The sequence below is a fragment of the Aotus nancymaae genome, unplaced genomic scaffold, assembly GCF_030222135.1.
Source record: "Aotus nancymaae isolate 86718 unplaced genomic scaffold, 86718_ANA_hifiasm-v0.15.2.pri h1tg000067l, whole genome shotgun sequence".
Classification (NCBI taxonomy): domain Eukaryota; kingdom Metazoa; phylum Chordata; class Mammalia; order Primates; family Aotidae; genus Aotus; species Aotus nancymaae.
The window spans coordinates 19,302,128-19,324,515 of record NW_026988482.1 but is presented as its reverse complement, the minus strand read 5'-3'; the positions used below and the strand labels follow the sequence as shown (position 1 = coordinate 19,324,515).

The 22,388-nt window shown below is 35.9% G+C and overlaps 1 protein-coding gene across 1 annotated transcript in view; it reads right to left on the bottom strand.

The window, feature by feature from the left end:
• Positions 1 to 22,388, bottom strand: part of TOPAZ1 (testis and ovary specific TOPAZ 1) — a 95,149-nt gene that overhangs the window by 29,676 nt on the left and 43,085 nt on the right. Inside the window, exons 9-12 of the mRNA XM_012470800.2 lie at positions 16,532 to 16,595; positions 10,560 to 10,711; positions 10,255 to 10,347; positions 7,465 to 7,580 (exon numbers count right to left, since the gene is read on the bottom strand). Of these exons, the coding sequence (XP_012326223.2) occupies positions 7,465 to 7,580; positions 10,255 to 10,347; positions 10,560 to 10,711; positions 16,532 to 16,595 (425 nt within the window). The remainder of the gene's footprint in view (positions 1 to 7,464; positions 7,581 to 10,254; positions 10,348 to 10,559; positions 10,712 to 16,531; positions 16,596 to 22,388) is intronic.

The following is a 22,388-nucleotide window of genomic DNA, read 5'->3' as shown; positions in this document are numbered from 1 at the left end:
AACAGCCAGCTAGCATCAAATGGCAGTATTAAACTCATATATATTAAAATTGGACAAAAAGCCAAAACCCATTGGTATGCTGCATCCAGATCCATCTCACATGCAACGATACACAAAGACTCAAAATAAAGGGATGGAGGAAGATTTATCAACCAAACAGAGAGTAAAAATGAACAAATAAATAAAAAGTAGGAGATGCAATTTTCGCCTCTGATAAAATAGACTTTAAAGCAACAGAGATCAAAAGAGGCAAAGAAGGACATTACATAATGGCAAAAGGATCAATGCAACAAGAAGAACTAACGATTCTATAGATCAACGAGACAGAAAATTAACAAGGACATCCAGGACTTGAACTCAGACCCGGAACAAGTAAACTTAATAAACCTTTATAGAACTCTCCACTTTAAATACACAAAACACACATTACCACCTCACACCTATTCCAAAAGAGACTACATAATTGGAAGTAAATCACTCCTCAGCAATTGCATAGCATTTCATAGGTTTAAATGAAATATTGGTTGGCTGCTTGTTTGTTATTTTCTTCCCTTATTACTTCCTGTCTACATCATTAGTGTAATTATTGGTATAAAAGAGGTTTTCAATACCCATTTCTAAAATGCATTCTAGCCTGGGCAAGAAAGCAATACTCTCATTCTCTCTCTCTCTTTCTCTTCCTTTTTATTCCTCTTCTTCATTCTTTTTTCTTTCTTCCTTTCTTCCTAAAAAAAAACCAAAAAACAAAAAAACTCTGTCTCGAAAAAAAAAAAAAGAAGGAAGAACATACTGTTACATTTGGGATTAAGAAAAAAAATGAAAAACAATGTTCTAACTCCTTTTACAAAGCAAGTATAACTGATATTTAAACTAGATAGACAGGCTGTGTGAGGTGGCTCACACCAGAAATCTCAGCACTCTGGAAGGCTGAGGTGGGCAGATCCCTTGAGCCCAGTAGTTTGAGACAGCCTGGTCAATATGGTGAATCCTACCTCTGCAAAAAGTAGCCAGGCATGGTGGCAAGCACCTGTAATACCAGCTACCTGGGAGACTGAGGTGGGAGGATTACCTGAGCCCTGGTAATCCTGGGCTGCAGTGAGCTGTAACTGCACCACTGTACTCCAGCCTGGGAAACAGAGCAAGATCCTGCCTCAATCGATCAACAGTCAAACAAAAAACAATAGTTTTTATAAATACAAAAAACAATACATAAAATGATACAGAAAACCTCATTTATAATGGCACCCAAAATATTAAGTACTATTATAAAACACTCCTGAAAGACACATTACTACTACATGGAGTTAGGAAGTTGACACTAAATATATGGAAAAGCATACATGCAAGAAGATCCAGGAAAACACTGAAAAACTATGAAAAAGAATTATCCCTACCAAACATTAAAATATACTATTAAAACTTCTATAGTTACTACAGTGTGGTTCCAGTGCAGGAGTAGGCAAACAGTTCAGTGGAATAAAATACAAAGTCGAGAAACAGACACCATCATATACAGAATTTAGAATATGATAAAGGTGGCATCTCAAATAACTGGAGGTAAAGATGAACACTTTAATACATGTTGTTGGGAAAGGTGGATAATCATTAGAAAAAGCTATAACTGGATCCATATCATACAACATACCTAAGAGAAAAAACTTCACGTAGATTAAAAACCTAACTGTAAAAATGAAATCATACAAATAGTAGAGGAAAACATGTGCCAGTCTGCCTAAAACATTCGTGTAGAGAAATGATGACCCAAAATCCACATGCAATAAAATATAACCTTGACTCAAAACTGAGAAAAAGATTGAAATATAAGATTGCGTAAAAATAAAACCTTTTGCATGGTAAAAAACGCCAGAAGGTCAAAAGACAACTGACAAACTGGAAGAAAAATTACAATATTTACTACAAAAGCCTAATACCTGTAATATGTTAAGAACTCTAAACGTTTAAGGACTGAAGAACAAAAACCTAATAGAAAGAGGGGAAAAAGAGCGAACAGTTCATACAAAACATGTAAAAATAGTCCTCAAGTATATGAACAGAAAATGCTCAAATTCATTCATGAGAGAAATGCAAACTAAAAGACCATTTGTCACCTAATAGATTAGCAAACATTAAAAAGTATTATAACACGTTATGTTAGAAAGCTGGGCTGAAATAGGCAGTCTCATATTTCTGATGGGAACACAAATGGGTACAACTGTTCTGGAGGGAAATTTGGCAATACCTAACCAAAGTTATATACACTTACCTTTAAAAGTTATAAACTTATCTTTAAAAATTGTTGATTTTTAAATAAGCTCACAGGAATTTCCAAAAATAGTACATAATGTCCTGTGTATGCTTCACCTAGCTTTTTCTAATAGTGACATCTTATATACTACCAGGAAACTGACATTGGTACAATATTGTTTACTACAGGCCTTATTCAGTTTTTGCCAATTTTTACATATATTTGTGTGTGCGTGTATGTAACCACAACTGTTCCATTTCCACAAAGGAATTTTCTCATGCTACCCTTTTATACTCATCCCCTCTCCACTGTCCCTGTCCCCTGGCAACCACTAATCAGTTCTCCACTTCTTAGTTTTGTCATTTTGGGGATATTACCTAAATGAAATGTATGCATTGTGCAGCATGTAGCCTTTTGAGATTAGCTTTTAAAATTCAACATAATTCCCTTGAGATCAATACAATCTGTTGCACATTTCAATAGTTTCTCCCTCTTTTTCCTGAATAGTATTCCATGGTATGTACCACAGTTTAACTATAACTATTCATTCACCTATTGAAGGATATATGAGTTTCTTTCCAGTTTCTGGTTATTACAATTTAAAGCTGCTAAGAACATTTATGTATAAGTTTTGATGTGATCACAAGTTTTCATTTCTCTAGGATAATGCCCAGCAGTTCAATAGCTGTTTTTGGTATGTGCATGTTTAGTTTGTAGAGAAACTGTTGAACTGCTTTTTGGAGTGGCTCTATCATTTTATATTCTCACCAACAGCATATGATCCAGTTTATCCATACCCTCCCCAGCATTTGGTGTTACCTATTAAAAAAAAAATTTCTGTCATTCTGATAGGTGTGTGGTGATACCTCATATGGTTTTATTTTACATTTCTCTTGTGGCTAACAATGTTGAACTTATTTTCATGTGCTTAGCTGCCATCTGCATACCCTCAATGGTGAAACATGTTTATGTCTTTAGCCTGTTTTCTTTTTGGAGACCTTCTCACTCTGTCACTCAGGCTGGAATGCAGTGGCACGATCTCGGTTCACTGCAACCTCCACTTCCTGCATTCATGTGATTCTCCTGTCTCAGCCTCTCATGTAGCTGGGACTAGAGGTATGCGCCACCACACCTAATTTTTCTATTTTTAGTAGAGTCGGGGTTTCACCATGTTGGCCAGGCTGCTTTCAAACTCCTGACCTCAAGTGATCTGCCCACCTTGGCCTCCCTAAGTGCTGGGATTACAGATGTAAGCCACCATGGCTGGCACCCATTTTCTAATAGTATCATTTGTTTGTTTACTATTGAATTTTGAGACTTTTAAAATATATTCTCGGCTGGGTACGAGAATATATTTTAAAATATATTCACAGTGTCTCATGCCTGCAATCCCAGTATTTTGGGAGGCTGAGGCAGGTGGATCATGAGGTCAGGAGTTCAAGACTAGCCTGGCCAACATGGTAAAACCCCATCTCTATTAAAAATACAAAAATTAGCTGGGTGTGGTGGTGTGCATCTGTAAGTCTAGCTACTCAGGAGACTGAGACAGAAAAATTGCTTGAACCCAGGAGGTGGAGGATGCAGTGAGCTGAGACTGTGCCACTGCACTCCAGCCTGGGTGACAGAGCAAGACTCCATTTTGAAAAAAAAAATGTATATATATATATTTACATATATGTCGTATCTAGAATTGTGTGTATATATATACACATACATATATATTCTAGATACAACATACCTTGTGAAAATGTTGTTTACAAATATTTTTCCCTAGTCTATGGCTTATCAACACTTTATTTGATAGGTTGCTTTTGGTGTCATCCCTTAGTCTTCTTCATTCAGCCCTGGGTCTCCAAATTTTCCCCTATTTTTCCTAAAAGTTTTATAGTTTTATGTTTAAATTCATGATTCATTTTGAATTAATTTTTGTATAAGTGTCAGGTTTGGGTCAGTTTTTTTATTTTTTTACTATGGAGGTTTAGTTGTTTCTGCATCATTTGTTTAAAAACTAGCTTTCTTCCACAGAATTGCTTTTGTACCTTATAAAATCAATTGAACATCTAGTAGTGTTGTTTATTTCTGGATTCTCTCTTTTCCTTTGATCTATATGTCTCTCCCTTCGTCCAATAACAGTGTCTTAATTACTTGATTACTGTAAGTCTTAACATTAAATAGAGTGAATCCTTTTACTTTATCCTAATTTTTTTTTTTTTGGGACAGGGTCTCAATCTGTCATCCAGGCTGGAGTGCAGTGGTGCAATCACAGCTCACTGCAGCCTCTATCTCTGGGGCTCAAGTGATCCTCCCACCTCGGCCTCCCAAGTAGCTGGAACTACAGATGTGTGCCACCATGCCCAGCTAATTTTTTATATTGTTCTGTAGACATGGGGTTTTGCCACATTGTCCAGGCTAGTCTTGAATTCCTGGGCTTAAGTAATCTGCCTGCCTCACTCTCCCAAAGTGTTGTGATTACAGGTGTGAGCCACTGCACCCAGCCTATTCTTTTCTAAAAGTTGTCTTAGCTATTCTAGTTCTTTTATCTTTGCACATAAATTTTAGAATAAATCTTTTTATACCTACAAAAAAATCCTGCCAAAGGGATTCTGATAGGAATTAAGTTAAACCAATAATGAAATTTTGGGGGACTGATACCCTTACTATGTTGAGTCTCCCAATCCATGAACATAGTATGTCTCTCCATTTATTTAATCTTTTGATTTCTTTCATCAACATTTTGTAACTTCCAACATACAAGTTTAGCATGTGTTCAGTCAGATTTCTACCTAATTTTTAAATTATTGTAACTTTACAAATTGTTTTTAAACTTTTTGACTTTTGTAATAACATCCAGCTTAAAACATAAGCACACTGTATATCTCTACAAAAACATGTTCTCTATATCCTTATTCTATAAGCTTTTTTCTATTTTTAAAAATTTTTATTTTTATCTTTTTTTTACTTTTTAAACTGTTTTGCTAAAAATGAAGACACAAATACACACATTAGCCTAGGCCTACAGATAATAATGATCATTAATATCACTGTCTTCCACCTCCACATCTTGTCTCACTGGAAGGTCTTTGGGTCAATCACACATATAGAGGTGTCATCTCCTCGGATAACAATGCCTACTTCTGGAATACCTTCTGGAGGACCTGCCTGAGTCTGTTTCACACTTAACTTTTTAAAAATATAAGTAGGAATACACTGTAAAATAATAATAAAGTATAGTAAACACATAAACCAGTAACAGTAATATATTATCATTACCAAATATTATATACTGTACAGTTGTATATGCTATACTTTTATATGACTGGCAGCGCAGTAAGTTTGTTTACATGAGTACCACTACAAACATACCAGTAGTGCATTGTGCTTTGACATTACAACAGCTAAGATGTCACTAGGAGACAGGAATTTTTCAGCTCCATTAACGCAATTTCTATGGGATCACCATGGTATATGGTATATGTCCATGGTTAACCAAAACATCATTATGGGGCACATAACTATAATGGTTTTGAAGTGGGAGCACAGAAGGGGCAGAGGGTATAAAGACCCAATTTTCAAAGTTATATGCTGTAAAACAGACTAAGAATATTTGTGATTGTGTTGCTTGTGTTTGAAAGCACAGTAGAGCAACTGTAGTTAACAGGAATGTACAGTATATTTCAAACAGCCAGAAAAGAAGATCTGGAAGGTCCCTAATACAAAGAAATGATAAATGTTTGAAATGATGAATATCCCAGTTACCCGGATTTGATCATTATACATTGTATCCACATATCATTAAAACTCATGTACTCCATAAATACATACAATTATTATGCATCAATAAAAAAATGTGAAAAGCTGGTTTGTTCCGGAGTCTGCCTATATACTAACAAGGTCTGCCATCAATCATTGCCTGAAGGGTGAAGTTCAGTAGCTGTTTAGGGCACAAGATACTGCTATTCTCTTGACCCTTGATGCATATGCTTTTTCTCTGTGCCTACTGCTACTGAATCTGGTGGGAGATTAACATCTGCTAGTCACGTGAGCTCTCTGCCATAGCTGCCACTGCCCAAAATGGGAAAAGTTTTTCACATATCACTCTGGAGAAGAATGAACTCAATGTTTGGAAGACAATATCAATGCACCCTACTTAAAAACAAATAGACTCCAGGACTATATGCTGGATGAATTATACTTTTCTTGCAAAAATTTGTTTCCTAGGTAGTCCCAAAAATCTATTTAGTCTATACAGTGTTACAATTTTCATGGAAAACATGAATATTGTTAATTATCAGTAATTAAATTAAAAAAATCATAAAACTTGGAAAACTCTAATTTCAATGCTAGTGATTGAAGAGAAGTAGTACTACTTAGAGCTGCAGTTCTTTTAACTGCACCAAGCCATCTAGGACACAATGGCAAACTCACCAGGACACCACAGGTTATTTTAAATTTTCAGGCTGACATCTGTCAGACACTGAACAAATTACTACTATTAATTGTTTGGACTTAACTAATAAATGGGACTGTTAAGATCTTTCCTTTGGCCTATGGACACAGAAAGAAGAAAGTCTGGGAACCTCTGCATTACAGGGTAATGAGAAATGAGATAAAAATAGTGATGGAAGCTCCATATTGGAGATTTCTGGGTATTCTGAAGGATCTCAGTGGTTGATTTGCTGTTTATAAAATCTATACATTTAAAAAGTTACAAGCCATTTAAGCATATAATTTATATTTTTATGTATGTTATACTTCAATAATTTTTTTAAAGTCATGTATATTTTGGTACTACTTGTTAAAGGTCTTTGGAGGCCCATAAGCTGAATACGGAAAGTAAATAAAGGAGGGGCACAAAAGTATTTTATTAAGCTAACAACAAAAAGTGAGTCAAAGAGAAAAAACGATGAAGGTAATTTGTACAGATATAAGAAAATACATTAAGTGTAATTAAGTAGTGAAACAGAAGATAAAAAGACACTCTTTTTATACTTGATGAGCAGGACATTGAGAGTAAATGACGTACTAAGAAAATGAGGTGAGGCTGGCTAGAGGCAGCCTGACTAGAGTAGGATTTAGCCAAGAATTGGGAGAAGGTTTTATGACGGGAAACTACCTAAATGTTTGAGCATGTAAACAGTTATTAGGGCTTTGCCTTCAGCTTTTATAAGTCCCCACCAAGACACATATATTTTGGCTTAAATAATAATGATGTTTCTCACCTGGATTTCATTTCCAGAACTGCAGTTATTTCTTGTTTGGAAGCTTGTACTTGGTATAAGAGCTTAACAATATAGTTAAAGTGCTCTGGGTCAAGCACCATCCCAGCTTCAATAAGCTGTAGAAGAGAAAAGAGTGGTTATTCTTATAAAAATGTGACAGAATTGAGGAGCCCTGTGTGAAATGTGTGTGAAACGACCTAGACACTGATGGAAGAAGTGAAACATGGAGACAAGTGGAATAAAACTCATTTAAAAAGTTTGAGGCACAGAACCACAAAAGGATATCCTACTTTAAGAATTTAAAGCAAAAAAGGAAAATATTAAGTTTTTTAATTTTCTTCCTGTTGTCTAAGTTATCTCAACCACTTTATCATTTATACCTCTTATTTGGTACTCAGTCTATCTTCTAGTCTAAGACTGGTGTTCATACCTTATCCCTGTACTCAGTCTATCTTCTAGTCTAAGACTGGTGTTCATACCTTATCCCTGATTGCAAACTTCCTGAGAAATACTGTTCCTGTGCCTCGCACAGAGTCATGGCCAGAGAAGAGTCAGTGATTCCTTGATAAATTAATAACTCAGGTTGACTAACTGCCCACATGTAATACAGCACTTAATTAAAAAAAATTAACACAAAGGTTTTATCCATCATTCACATATGACTCATTTCCTGTCTTCTTCATGAGCCCCAGCTCTAATGAAGAGGGCCAACAAGGGAATATCTGGATACTTCTAGTGTGAGAATGGATGAATGAGAGGCAGGCCTTCTCTGACAGCTCTTTTGCATGACATTATCCTGGAAGAGTGGAAAGGTATAAGGTTGTGAGCTAGCAGTCTTCTTAGTTGCCCCAGCTCAAATGACCCTCTTAATCTTTATTTGAAGGTATTATGACTAGGTCCTTCAATGCTACCCTGGACAAAGGTTTAGAGAGTTAAGAATGACTCAACTGAGTGGTGTTTGAAATTCTGTGAGCAGTATTTTTGCTGAGATTTTTCTGTGGTTCTATTCTGGTTTTCAGAAAAATTCCCCCTTTAAAAAATTACTGAAATATCAAAATATTTTTTGAATGTTTGGGAGAATGTATGCTTTATGTCTCCAGTATAGATTTGAAGGGAGTACTAGGAAATAAGAATTTGGGGTAGGATAACAAAACAATACCAGGGGAAAGTGGAAAAGCTACCTGTTCCAAGGTATAATGTGAAATGTTGTAATTTGGCTGTTAGAACTTACAATTATATATTTTGAGACAAAATTTCTTTTAGCGAAAGGTAAGAGTAATAAGCTGCTGAGAGATTTTCCCCCACTTTGAACTCCAAGGAAAACTGTCGCAAATTTAGTGGTACTAGGCCGCCGTTGAATGGGTCATAGAAATGCTACCCTAAGCCATGTGATTAAACAACTTAAACTAAAAATAGTTTTGGTGAAAAATTCTGTAAAAATGACTATTTGAAGCCTATTCTAAAGATTAGGCTCTAATCCTTAAGCTCTATTAGCTCCTCTTGATTCAAAGCATGTTCAAATTTATTTTAAAAGAGGAAGACAGCTCCTCTCCTAAACCTACCAATCCACTACCTTAACAAATAGTTTTCCAAACATTATGAAGTAAAGGAGTGGGCATCATGACTTTTTTACTGTTATGCTCTATAACATTTGAAAGGACCATTGGTGGTCTAACTGTATTTACTGACCTTGCAGTGATTTTTGACTAAATAGATAAGGCCAACTATAAATAAACCTGCAAGAGAACAAATCAGTTATCTGGTAACTGACATGCTTTAAAAACTCTGCCCTTTAACACTACTTAAAAACCAGGGTAAATATAATTGTTTTGTAACAGAGTAGGTAACAATCTAATGCAGTATAAAAATAAGATGTTAATGATCTTTTCTCAGTGATATTTATGTTAAATACATGAAGTATGGTACACTGCTAAAATAAAGAGGAGGAAAAGCATATTTCTCCATGATGATATTATGGTGTTATCACCGAACCTGAAATAGTCTTAACAGGGAAAATTGGTACTGGTTTTAAACAACTTCCAGAATGGATGGCTCCATATTAGCCATGCAAAGATGAAAATTATTGTCTTTGTTAGACATTCTCCACTAAGGGTAATTTTATTTGGACAGTCACTGGGATACATTTTGCAGAAAGCCAAGTTATTAAGTATTAAACAATTTATGGGATCCTTACTGAGATTTTCTACAACCACTATGGGTTATCAGTAACTTTTGATTCAAAAAAAATTTCTAGACAAGCAATTGTTAAGTTTTGTAATGTGAAACCTAAGGTATTTACTCAAATGTCTGTTTATCTGCTAGAATTCTTCCAATGTTGCTTCTGAAAGAAAATTGGCAGTTTTCCTTTCAGGCCTATTCTGAAATAGATGACTGAGTAGTCTCAAATATTAGGAAGCATTTAACAAAAGTTGAATTTGACATTTTTGTGAGTCTTTTTTGGTTTGTTTTTTAAAATTTCTGTTATAAATGATCTCAATTCTTTTAGAGAAAGAAAATTTTATTTAATCATCCTTATGGAGTAGAGACAAAGACAATTCATACATCAAAAAGCAATCACCTGAGTGCTTGAAACTATTTAAGGGGAAGACTTAACGGCCACTGGAGTCTTTTTTCAAAAACCTATTTCAAGAGAAAAGGAATACTTCTGGAAATAGAATTCTTTGGCATCCAGAATGTGAATAAAAGGCAGCTCAAGGGTATACATGGAAACAAAATTATTTTCTTGGTTACTCGGCATCAGAGAATAAAAGAGAGAAAATAAAATCATACCTTGCAAAATATATCAGTTAAAGCAGGTACAGCATTCCTTAATTTCATAGTTGCCACATGCTCAAACACGTTTAGTAATATTTTCAGAGAAGGCTAGATAAAACAAAAAAATTACACTCATTTTCAGATCTTCTTTAGTACAACTTAAATTTCTCAAATTCATTTATGTTGAAAAACACAGGTGGCCTCTAGGAAGTATACAGAAATACAACAAATACAGAAATTCAACTGCTAAATTCAAACAATGAATATGACAGAGAAATTAACATAAAACATTAAATAACATATATTTTCAGGCTACTTACCCGTATTTTAACCATTATGCTGAGGTTCACTATTTGAAATACTTCTTTCAATAAGCAATGTTTAAGTAAAGAATTTAGAAGGTCATTTAGCACTTGTAAATCAAAGTGTATACCTGGGGGAAACTTTCTGTAGTATTCCATAAATATGTTTACTGCAAATGAAAATATATATAATAAAGTCATTTGCTGCTTTAGATAGTCATATTTCTTAAATTAGATAATTTTTCTATATTTAAAGATAAAACAGTATGAATTCGATATAAATTCTTGAAAGGTACAGTTCTAGTATTAGAAATATTTGATGGAAATTAAAACAAAAGTCAAAATGGCAACAATATGTGAAGTCAACCAAGCATGTTTAGCATGGAGTAACTCACTTGCTACCTACAAAAAATAGGTCCAAACTGCCATTCCCATACATCATAATGTCAATACGAACTCCTAGGGAGTCAAGCTCCAAGGCGGTCTTGAGGTGGTGGCCTTGGTACACATATGAAGTTGTTTAGTTTGGTATTGGATGCAGACTGTTTTGACACATACCCATTCTTGTTGCTTTAAACCAACCAACATGTTGACATTGAGTATTTTTTTTAAACCTCTCCCTGCCATGTCATGGATGGGAATGTTTTTGATTTCAGTTTGTGGTTGTGAAAATTCTACTAAAAATTACAATGCTGATTAGTTTTCTTTGAGGAAGTACTTTCTCTTTTTTTTTTTGAGATGGAGTCTTGCTCTGTTGCCCACGCTGGAGTGCAGTGGCGCGATCTTGGCTCACTGCCACCTCCGACTCCCTCATTCAAGCGATTCTTCTGCCTCAGCCTCCTGAGTAGCTGGGATTACAGGCAGGCACTACCACACCCAGCTAATTTTTGTATTTTTAGTAGAGACAGGGTTTCACCATGTTGACCAGGATGGTCTCGATCTCCTGATCTTGTGATCTGCCCACCTCAGCCTTCCACAGTGTTGGGATTATAGGCATGAGCCACCACGCCTGGCCTAAATCCTTAATTTTCTATGTAACATGATATTTCCAATTTTTCCCCATTACTTTTACTAAAATTATTTAAATTGGGATTCTTTCATTGATCATTTTTTCCTCATTTCAAAATTTCCCAAATTAAAATCTGTATACCTTAACTGCCTTAGTAAAAATACTTTTGGTTTTATTTTGTGTTGATTATTTCTCCTAGAAATACTCATTACTAGCTGGATTACCTGGTGTTGTTTGGGAAAACCAGTAGCTACTGACAAAGTTCAGTGGCACAAGTGAAAAATTAAAGCATCCAGATACATAAAGCAAGTTCTTAATGACCTACAAAGAGACTTAGACTCCCACACAGTAACAGTGGGAGACTTTAACATCCCACTGTCAATATTAGACGGATCAACAAGACAGAAAATTAACAAGGATATCCAGGACTTGAACTCAGTTCTGGACCAAGCACCTGGGCACATACAAATACATTCTTGCTGCTATACATTTTTTTTTTTTTTTGAGACAGAGTCTCTCTGTGTCGCCAGGCTGGAGTGCAGTGGCGCAATCTCCAACCTCCGTCTCCCGGGTTCAAGTAATTCTGCCTCAGCCTGCTGCGATACTTTTGGCAGTATTTATACAGCTGCCTGTACAGAAGCAGATTGACTGATAAAATAGTAAACCCAGAGTATAATAAGCTATAATAATAGCTTATTAATACAACTGAAATTATAGACATTCAAAAAAGGTGCAGTTAAATCTATGTTAGCCAGTGTGTAGTCTACTAATTGACATGCAACCTTCCTCCTTTTTGTCATTATTTATTTATTTATTTGAGATAGAGTCTTGCTCTGTCACCCAGGCCGGAGTGCAGTGGCACGATCTCAGCTCACAACCTCTGCCTTTCTGGTTCAAGTGGCTCTCCTGCCTCAGTCTCCCAAGTAGCTGGGATTACAGGTGTGTGCCACCATGCCTGGCTGTTTTTCTTGTATTCTGAGTAGAGATAGGGTTTCACCATGTGGGCCAGGTTGGTCTTGAACTCCTGACCTCAGGTGATCTGCCTGCCTCAGCCTCCCAAATGCTGAAATTACAGGCGTGAGGCATCACACCTGAACTCATTATTTTTAAAATATTAATATATTTTCTGCATTGAAAATAATAATCCTCTTGTTCAGGTGTGGTGGCTCAGGCCTATAATCCTAGCACTTTGGGAGGTTGAGGTGGGTGGACCACCTGAGGTCAAGAGTTTGAGACCAGCCTGGCCAACATGGTGAAACCTCATCTCTACTAAAAATGCAAAAAAATTAGCCAGACATGGTGGTTCACGCCTGTAGTCACAGCTACTTGGGGAGGTACTGAGGCAGGAGAATTGCTTGAACCCAGGAGGCAGAGGTTGCAGTGAGCCAAGATCGAGCCACTGCACTCCAGCCTGGGGGACAGAGGGAGACTCCGTCTCAAAACAAAACCAAAAACAAATAACGATCCTCTCTTGTTAAACTGCTGGGTAGAAACTGTCTGAATATTTTAATAAATTTTAACACAAACTGCCATATTGTCTTTTATTTCATTTTTTTTTTTGAGACATGGCCTTGTTTTGTCACCCAGGGCTGGAGTGCAGTGTTGTGATCTTGGCTCACAGCAACCTCTACTTCCCGGGCTCAAGTGACCTTCCCACCTCAGCTTCCAAGTAGTTGGGACTACAGGTGTGCACCACCATGCCTGGATAATTTTTTAAATTTATTTTTGTAGAGATGGGGTTTTGCCATTTTGCCCAGGCTGGTTTAAACTCCTGGGCTCAAGCAATCCACCTACCTTAGCCTCCCAAAGTGCTGAGATTACAGGTGTGAGCCACTACCCCCAGCCTACCTTGCTTTTTAAAAAGGTTTGTCAATTCATAATGCTACTTTACCAATTACTCACCAGAATCAGGTACCTTTACTCCTTTCTTTGGTTAGGAATGCATAATTCTAGTGAATCATTAACCACTGGATTTTCCTCTTGAAATGTTTCTAATTTTCACAAGAAGAAACAATATTCATGCCTTTCTAAACAGCTGATAGAACTCATTATTCTTATATATTGAAATATTTTTATATATTACCAGTGGTAAATCTAAAATATTGAAGATAATAGCTCTTTAGTTCAAATTTATGTGATCAAATTTCTATCTTTTATATTCCCTTTGATTACTTTAAACCACAGAAATCTTCATCTTTCTAAAAATCTGATTTAAAAAATTTTTCTACTGAATTGCTAATATACTTCATTGATTCATTCTGGTATAAGCTAAATAGCAGCTGTTTTAAAACGTCTTTGGCCATAAAACTTCTGGAAAGGAAATTTTTATGTGGAAATTCAAATATAAAACAGATAAAAAGGACCTATATTTTTACTCTTAGATATATACCCAAAAGAACTGAAAAGAAGAACTCAAATAGAGACTTATATGTCAAGGTTCTTGGCAACATTACTCTAATACCCAAAAGGAGAAAACAACCCAAGTGCCCATCAACAGATGAATATATAAACAAAATGTGATATACATCCATAATAGGACATTATTCAGCCTTAAAAAGGAAGGAAATTCTGATACATGTTATAATATAGACAAACCTTAAGGACATTATACTAAGTGAAATAATCCAGACACAAAAGGACAAATATTGTATGATTTTACTTATATGAAATACCTAGAAATAGACAAATTCATAGAGTCAGAAAGTAGATTAGAGATTATCAAGGGCTGAGAATGAGGGTAATGAGGGTTATTGTTTAATGGGTACAGAATTTCTGTTTGGGATGAGAAAGTTCTGGGAATGGATATGGTGATGGTTATACAACACTGAATGTACTTAATGCCAGTGAATTTTACACTTAAAAATGTTTAAAATGGTAAATTTTATGTATATTTAATCACACACATGCTCCCAAAATGTCCAAGATAGACTGTGGAAATGTTCTAGATTAAAGGAAGCTACAGAGTCATGACAACTAAATGCACACCTGATCTTGGACTGGATCCCAAACTAGAGGGAAAAATGCTATAAAAGGCCATTATTGGGTCAACTGACAAAATCTGAATATAAATAATAGATTAGACAAAACTATTGTACTCATGTTAAATTTACTAATGTGGATAAATGTACCATGGTTATATAAAAGGATAGCCTGTTTTTCAGAAATATGCATTAAAGTATTTAGTGATAAAGGGCCATGATGTGTGCAACTTAACTTTAAGTGGTTCAGGAAAAAATGTGTGTGTATGGCCATGCACATATGTGCACAAGTGTGTACACACACACATACATGGAAAGGAGGAGAGAGAACAAATCCAAATGATAAAGTAAGCATATGACTATTGTTTGTATTATTTTTATTTTAACAGATTTTTGTAAATTTAAAATTATTTCTAAATCATAACTTAAAATTTAAAAACTTCTCAAAAGAATTTTATGTGGAAAGTCAAATATAAAATAGATAAACAAGAAACTATGGTTAAACAGGGGGTGGGGGGGTCCGCTAACTCAGCTCCCTTCCCTTGTGCACCAAAATGGTTCCTGAGGCCTCTCTGTAGAGCCTGAGCAGCTAAATCCATACCTTATACTATGGTATTCATAGTTTCTTTAAGTTGCTATCTAGTTAGCATTTTTAAAGTGATTCCTCTTGTCTCAAATCCTATGGTCTTTCTAAACACTAAACCCCTCATATATATCAGGTCTATTCTGAGCTGTCTATTCTTTCCTACTGATCTAAGTTTTTATTTTTGTTTTACACCAAAAAATTTCCACAGGTCCTTGACAACTTTCTACATTTATTCTTTGCTACAGGCTCTTATTTTCGTTCTGTATTAATTGTTTTAAAGCAAAATTCAGATGTATTTCTCCTGTGGCCATATTGGATCTTTACACAGTCAGAATTATATTGTGGGGAGTTTTGCATCTTTTTCATGACATCCTCTTTTCTACCACATCTCATATGTTATGGAATTATTTCTGGAATTTAAAAGTTCATCCACATCTAACCTATAAAGTTTCTCCTCCTTGGCTATCAAAATCCCTCAGGTCACAAGTACGTTCCCATATAGGCTCCTATTACTTCCCCTTAACTACTACTTCTTTGTTATAGTTAGATGAAGTTCATACTAGCAATTCCCTTAGGTGTTTCCTTTAATCCTTGGGGAGATGATATCACCAGCCAAACAAAACAATAAACCGGTCAGAGACTTTTTTTTTTTTTCTTTTTTTTTTTTTAGCAGAATGAGATCTCAAACAGAAATATATGAAATAAAGGTGCTCTATTACCACATCTATGTGGCTTTGGTGGTTGTGTGAGGGTGACAAATACAAATTAAGCATGGTCTCCATCCTCTTGCAGCTTACTATTAGTATGAAGAGAAGGTAGCAAAGAATGGGATGGGGTTGTGGAATCAGATAAGGGCCTAATAGAGGAGGTAATCCTATTTCCTATGTCTTAGCCTCAGAGTCTGAATAGTTCTTTGCCATGAGGAAAGGGGATGGAACTAGAAGCATCCCTGACAGAGAGAAGTGGTAATAGTAGCCTTGAAGTTTTAACACAGCCTGGCATGTATAGAGAACTGCAGAGAACTCACTGGATGGTGCACTGGCCACAAGAGGTAAATGTAAAAAGAGAAGAAGGATGAAGAAGTAGGAAAGATTTAGCTTCTGAAAAATCCCTTTAGATAGAGTTAAAGACTAATTAACAATACCATTCTATCTTACACTTGTAAATAAAATTTCTAAGTCATGAAAATATTAGTGTGCAAGGGAATTACAGTGTTAGGTCGTTTATCATTTTTTTAAATTAATCAAAATATCTCATTTATTTTCAATCCTTTCTTAGGCCAACAGAGCCATTCTTGGGTAAGGCATTCAGTTTTCAAAGTTACAAATTATTGAATTTAAACTATTTTCAAACAACAGCACATTACTTAATATCTCCACATTAATAGCTTTATACTAATCATTTAATTGTTTCATACCTGCACGCTGTAGCAAACACAGTTCATTGATATTTATATATTTCTTAAACACATCCATGCAAACCTGCAAAAGTCATGAAAAATGTAAAATAACCTTTTAAAAATATTTTGTAAGAACTACACAAATTTCAATCCAATCTTTTTACTTATACTGAAATTTTTAAATGATCTCAAAGCATTGGAGTAAAGATGCTGATGTTTGGTTAACTCACAGATATGAAGTACATACATATTGAATTCATTAAAAAATCTTATGTTATTTTTTAAATAACCATTTCCTGGTGCAAGGATAAACACACTGACCAACATATTAGAACAGAGAGCCCAGAAACAGACCCACTCATACAGAGTCAGCTGATTTATAACATGGTGTCACTGTAGTGCACTGGGGAATAGATGGTCTTTTTGATAAACGGTAATGTGTCACCTGAAGATCCACATGGGAAAAAATTGTATCTTGATTCTCTTCTTATATCATAAACAAAAATCAATTCTAGCTGATTTGATTCTGCAAGAGGTAAAACAAACTTTTAAAGGAAAAACACAGAAGAACATCTTCATGCTCGTGGCAATCTTCGACAGGACACAAAAAGTTACCACCACAAAAGAAAACTGACAAATTGGACTATAAAAATGAAGAAATTCTATTTTTCAAAAGATACTTTAAAGAGGGTAAAAAGGGGTTTCTGACTACCATAGCACTGCAGTGAGGATCCAATGCCTGAAGACTTGGCCTTGGACCAGCCATTTCAGTGGAGAAGTGATGGCATGGTGAGCCAAATGGATGAAAGCATTTCAGTGGGATTTTGCTAGAAAGTGGAAGAAAATGCATTTGTTTAGTTTGTATTACACAGAGAAAGACTCTCATCAGTATTAAAACCTACTAGTGGAGTTAGAGAGTCTCCCTAATACAGGGAAAGGGTAAATGAGAGACCTCCAGTGGTCCACACTCTGGCTGCAGACTCCTACAATCCCAGCCATGAGAGAGTCCCTCAGCCCTTGTGGGTCCTGAGACTATCATAGGACACTGCCTGGAAAAGCATTGCTCCAGAGAAGAAGAGCTCATGTTGAGTCCCACAAACTCCTAAGTCCTAAGCAGCTGCTAAAAAAGCTGCTAATTAACAATACTCTGGTGCCATCTCGGAAGCCCAGCCCCCAGAGACTGTGCCCTGCCCTGGGGCCCAGTGGAAAATCCCTGGAGCCCCACTGACACTCCTGGCCTGAAGCTGCTGCTGCCAGGGCTAAGGTGGGAGTCAATAGCAGTGACCTAGCCCCTCAGCAGAAAGATGGCTGTGCATTTTCATATGCCAGAAGGACAAATTTTACTGTTTGTACCCATCACTGCTGTGAGCTGCTAAAACAACTTTTGAAAAAGAAGAATAGGCTGGGCACAGTGGCTCACATCTGTAATCCCAGCACTTTGGAAGGCCAAGGTGGGTGGATTGCTTGAGTCTAGGGGCTCAAGACCAGCCTGGGCAACATGGTGAAACCCTATCTCTACTAAAAATATAAAAATTAGCTGGGCATGGTGGCATGCACCGGTAGTCCCAGCTACTTGGAGGCTGAAGTGGGAGGATCACCTGAGCCCAGGAGGCAGAAGTTGCAGCGAGTTGAAATCATGCCACTGCACTCCAGCCTGGGTGACAGATCAAGAGGGGAGAGGAGGAGAGTGGAGGGGAGAGGAGGAGAGTGGAGGGGAGGGGAGGGAAAAGGAGAAGGAAAGAAAAAGGAAAGGGAAGGGAAAAAGAAGGGGAAAGGAAAAGGAAAGGGAAGGAAAAAGGGAAGACAAGGAAAAATGGAAGGGAAGAAAAAAGGGAAAGGAAGGGAAAAAGGTAGGGAAGGGAAGGGGAAAGGAAAGGAAAGGAGAAAAGGAAAGGAAAGGAAAGGAAAAAAAAAGCATCTAGTTACTTATAAAGATATCTTCATCAGACTAACAGTGGATTTCTCAGCAGAAACCTTAAGAGAATAGGATGATGTATCTTAAGTGTGCTAAGAGAAAAGATGGATATTAATTGATATTATACTCAGCAAAGTTATTCTTTATAAATGACAAGAAATAAAGCCTTTCCCAGACAAGCAAAAGCTGAGGGAGTTCACTACCACTACACCAGCCCTACAAGAAATGCTTAAGGGAATCCTACACCTAGAAGTGAAAAGAATGATATCTACCATCATGCAAATATAAATGCCACCGATAAAGCAAAACATACAAACAAGAAAGAGAAAAGAATCAAATGTTAGCACTACAGATAAGCAATAAGAGAGAAAGAAAGGAATACAGAATATACAAAACAACCAGATATCAATTAATAAGATGACAGGAATAAGCCCTCACACATCAATAATAACGTTGAATGTAAAGGAGTTAAACTTTTCACTTAAAAGATACAGACTGGCTAAATGAATTAAACAAACATGATCCAATTATATGCTACTTACCAGAAACTCATCTCACCTGTAAAGACACATACAAATTGAAAGTAAAGGGATGGAAAAAGATATTCCATGCAAACAAAAGCCAAAAGCAAGCAGGAGCAGTTATACTTATCAGATGAAACAGACTTTAAGTAAAAAACAACAACAACAACAAAAAAAAGATAAAGAAAGCCATTATTTAAAGACAAATGGATCAATTCAACAACAGGATATAACAACTTAAAACACGTGCATGTATCAATGGAGCACCCAGACACATAAAGCAAACATTATCACATAAAGCAACTATTATTATATCTAAAGGGAGAGACAGACTCCAATATAATAATAGTTGGAGACTTCAACACCTTACTCTACGCATTAGACAGAAAGTATAGACAGAAAATTAACAAAGAAACATTGGACTTAAACTGCACATTAAATCAAAGGACCTAACAGACATTTACAGAACATTTCATCCAACAGCTACAGAACACACATTTTTCTCATCAGCATATGTAACATTTTTTAGAACATATGTTAGAATACAAAACGTATCAGCAATTTTTTAAAAAAATCAAAATCGTATCAAATATCTTCTCAGACACAATAAAATTGAACTAGAAATCAGTAACAAGAGGAACTCTGGCAACTGTGCAAATATATGGAAACTAAACAACATGCTCCTGAATGACCATCAGGTCAAGAAAGAAATTAAGAAAATACAAAAATTTATTGAAGCAAATGAGAAAACAAAATACCAAAATACATGAGATACAGCAAAAACTGTTCTAAAAGGGAAATTTATAGCATTAAATGCCTACATTAAAAAGGTATCAAATTAAATTAAAAGATATCAAATAATCAATCTAATAATGTATCTCAAGAAACTAGAAAAGCAAGAACAAACCAAATTCAAGACTAGTAGAAGGAAAGAAATAAGATCAGAGCAGGGCTAAACAAAATAGAGATTAAAAAAAAAAAAAAGAAGGATCAACACGTTGAAAAGTTGGTTTCTCAAAATGATAAACAAAACTGATAAACTGCTAGCTAGACTAATCAAGGAAAAGACCCAAATAAACAAAATCTGAAATGAGAAAGCAGACTTTACAATGGATACTATGGAAATACAAAAGATCATCAGAGATTATTATGAACAACTAACTATGTAAAAGTAGAAAATCTAGAGGAAATGGATAAATTCCTAGATACATACAACCCACTGAGATTTAATCAGGAAGAAACAGAAAACAGGACCAAAAACAAGTATGAGATTGCATTTGTAATAAAAACTCTCTGAACAAAAAAAAGTCCAGGACCAGATGGCTTCATTGCTGAATTCCAAACCTTCAAAGAAGAACTAATACCAATTCTCCTCAAACTATTCCAAAAAATAGAAGAGAAAGGAATTGTTCCTAACTCATACTATAAGGCCAGCATTACCCTGATAACAAAACCAGACAAGGCTACAACAACAACAGAAAAAACTGTAGGCCAATATCCCTGATAACACAGACTCAAAAATTCTCAAAATATTAGCAAACGAAATCTAACATAGCACATCAAAACAAAACAAAACAACAAAACATCATGATCAAGTGATGTATTCTAGGAATATAAATTTGGCACAACACACACAAATAAATAAACATACATCACATTAACAGAATGAAGGACAAAAATTATATGATCATCTCAATAAATGCAGAAAAAGCATTTAATAAAACTCAATATCCCTTCATGATAAAAACTCTCAATAAACTAGGCACAGGAGGAATATCCCTCAATATAATAAAGGCCACTGTATTATTAGGTTATTCTTGCACTGCTATAAAGAAATATCTGAGATTGGGTAATTTATAAAGGAAAGAGGTTTAATTGGCCCATGGTTCTGCAGGCTTTAAAGGAGGCATGGTGTTGGCATCTGCTCAACTTCTAGGGAGGCCTCAGAAAGTTTACAATCTTGGCAGAAGGTAAAGGTGGAGCAGGCACATCACATGGTGAAAGCAGGAACAAGAGAGCAAGAGAGAGTGCAGCAGAAGGTGCCACACACTTTTAAATGACTAGATCTCATGAGAACTCACTTACTATAGTTAAGAATCCACCCCCATCACCCAAACACCTCCCACCACCCCCTACCTCCAGAATAGATTACAATTCAATGTGAGATTTGGGCAGGGACAAATATCCAAACTCTATCATCCATATAAGGCAAATCTGCAGTTAACATCATACCGAATGACCAAGACAAAAATGCCTACTTTGACCACTCTTATTCAACATAGTACCAGACGTTCTGGCCAGAGCAAGCAAGCAAGAAAAAGAAATAACAGGCATCCAAGTTGGAGAGGTCAAATTGTCACTCTTTTCTGATAATATAATTTTATATTTAAAAATGACTAAAGAATATACCAGAAAACTCTTAGATCTGAGAAATAAATCAGTACATTTTTGCAGGACAAAAATCAAAATACAAAAATTAATAGTGTTCCTATACGCCAATAAAGAACTAGCTAAGAGAGAAATCAAGAAGGCACTTCCATTTATAAAAGTTACCAAAAAAAAAAACAACCTAGAAATAAATTTACTCAAGGAGATAAAAGATCTCTACAAGGAAAACCACAAGGCACTGATGAAAGATACTGAAGATGACATAAACAAATGGAAAGACATCCCAAGCTTATAAATTAGAAGGATTAATGTCATTAAAATGACCATACTGGGCAGGGCTTGGTGGCTCATGCCTGTAATCCCAGCACTTTGGGAGGCTGAGACAGGTGGATCACAAGGTCAGGAGACGGAGACCATCCTGGCCAACATGGTGAAACTCGTCTTTACTAAAAATACAAAAAAATTAGCTGGGCATGGTGGTGCACACTTGTAGTTCCAGTGACTCGGAAGGCTGAGGCAGGAGAATCGCTTGAACCTGGGAGGCGAAGGTTGCAGTGAGCCAAGATTGTGCCACTGCACTGCAGCCAGGTGACAGAGTGAGACTCTGTCTCAAAATACAAACAAACAAAAAAATCCAACATATTGCCCAAAGCAATCTACAGATTCAATGCAATCTCTATTAAAATACCAATGTCATTTTTCACAGACATAGAAAAAAAAAAATCCTAAAATTTACGTGGAACCAAGAAAGAGCCAGAATAGGCAAAGCAATTCTGAGAAATGGAACAAAGCTAGAGGTATTACACTACCTCACTTTAACCTACATTATAAGGATACAGTAAACCAAAAAGTATGGCATTAATATAAAAACAGACATTGATATAAAAACAGACCAATGGAACAGAACAGAGAATCCAGAAATAAATTTATGTATTTACAGCCAATTTATTTTTGACAAAGGTGCCAAGAATGTACATTAAGGAAAGAACCCTCTTCAATAAATGGTGCTGGGAAAATTAAGCTATCTATATCCAGAAGAATAAAACTGGAC